This window comes from Propithecus coquereli, unplaced genomic scaffold (genome assembly GCF_000956105.1).
Source record: "Propithecus coquereli isolate 6110/MARCELLA unplaced genomic scaffold, Pcoq_1.0 Scaffold84, whole genome shotgun sequence".
Classification (NCBI taxonomy): Eukaryota; Metazoa; Chordata; class Mammalia; order Primates; family Indriidae; genus Propithecus; species Propithecus coquereli.
Window position 1 is genome coordinate 1,333,112 of NW_012154618.1, and position 796 is coordinate 1,333,907.

General features: G+C 27.0%; 1 protein-coding gene across 1 annotated transcript in view; it reads right to left on the bottom strand.

Annotated features, from left to right (window-relative positions):
- Positions 1 to 796, bottom strand: part of ATRNL1 (attractin-like 1) — a 739,312-nt gene that overhangs the window by 572,960 nt on the left and 165,556 nt on the right. Inside the window, exon 12 of the mRNA XM_012663875.1 lies at positions 76 to 284. Within this exon, the coding sequence (XP_012519329.1) occupies positions 76 to 284 (209 nt within the window). The remainder of the gene's footprint in view (positions 1 to 75; positions 285 to 796) is intronic.

The window sequence follows — 796 nt, forward strand, 5'->3', positions numbered from 1 at the left end:
ATAAGCAGAATGTATTTTTATTTCTATAATAGAGAAATTTTGCCACCCGAAAGAGGGAAAAGTAAAAAATCTTACCTATTTTAGGAGGGCACTTTGCTCTAAGAATATTATTAGTATTCCCTGATTCCCAAGATTCACAGTGATTTTTATTCCAAACGCATTTTATCCCTGGACCAGCATTTTTACAAAGTTCTTCATCTCTGAAAGCTTTGCAATTTGGAGGCTTGTATACAAGTATATCATTAAGGAGGACACTAGAAAATCCCCCAAATATGTACATGGACCTATGAAAAACAAAACAAGAATCTTAAAGAAACAATATTAAAAGTCTCTGTAATGAATTAATTTTAAACATAAATGTAAATTTAAGTATATATTTTCTATTATTTTTAAATACATATCAGCACTGTTATTTAAAATCATATTTCTAACATACAATATGATGTGAGAACATCAAATGAATTGTTATAAGATTTCTTGGAGACTTTACAGATAAAATGTGAAATATTCTTTAAATCTTTGTGTATTAAGAAAACATTAAGTCTTCAAAACCCTTATTTTAGTGCTAATGTAAGAAAGGAAAAGGGACAAGGATTACATACAACATTCTTTTGATTAGAAAATAACTGCTGTTTTAATAAGGCAGGAAACAATGTTTTAAGAAATAGATAACATACACATAGATAATAAGGTATACTTTAGAACTGCTATCTAGAATTATAATTTTTGAATATAGACATAGAATTTAGAAATTAGACATAGAAGTCTTATAGTATTTTACTCTTTTAAGAGAGTA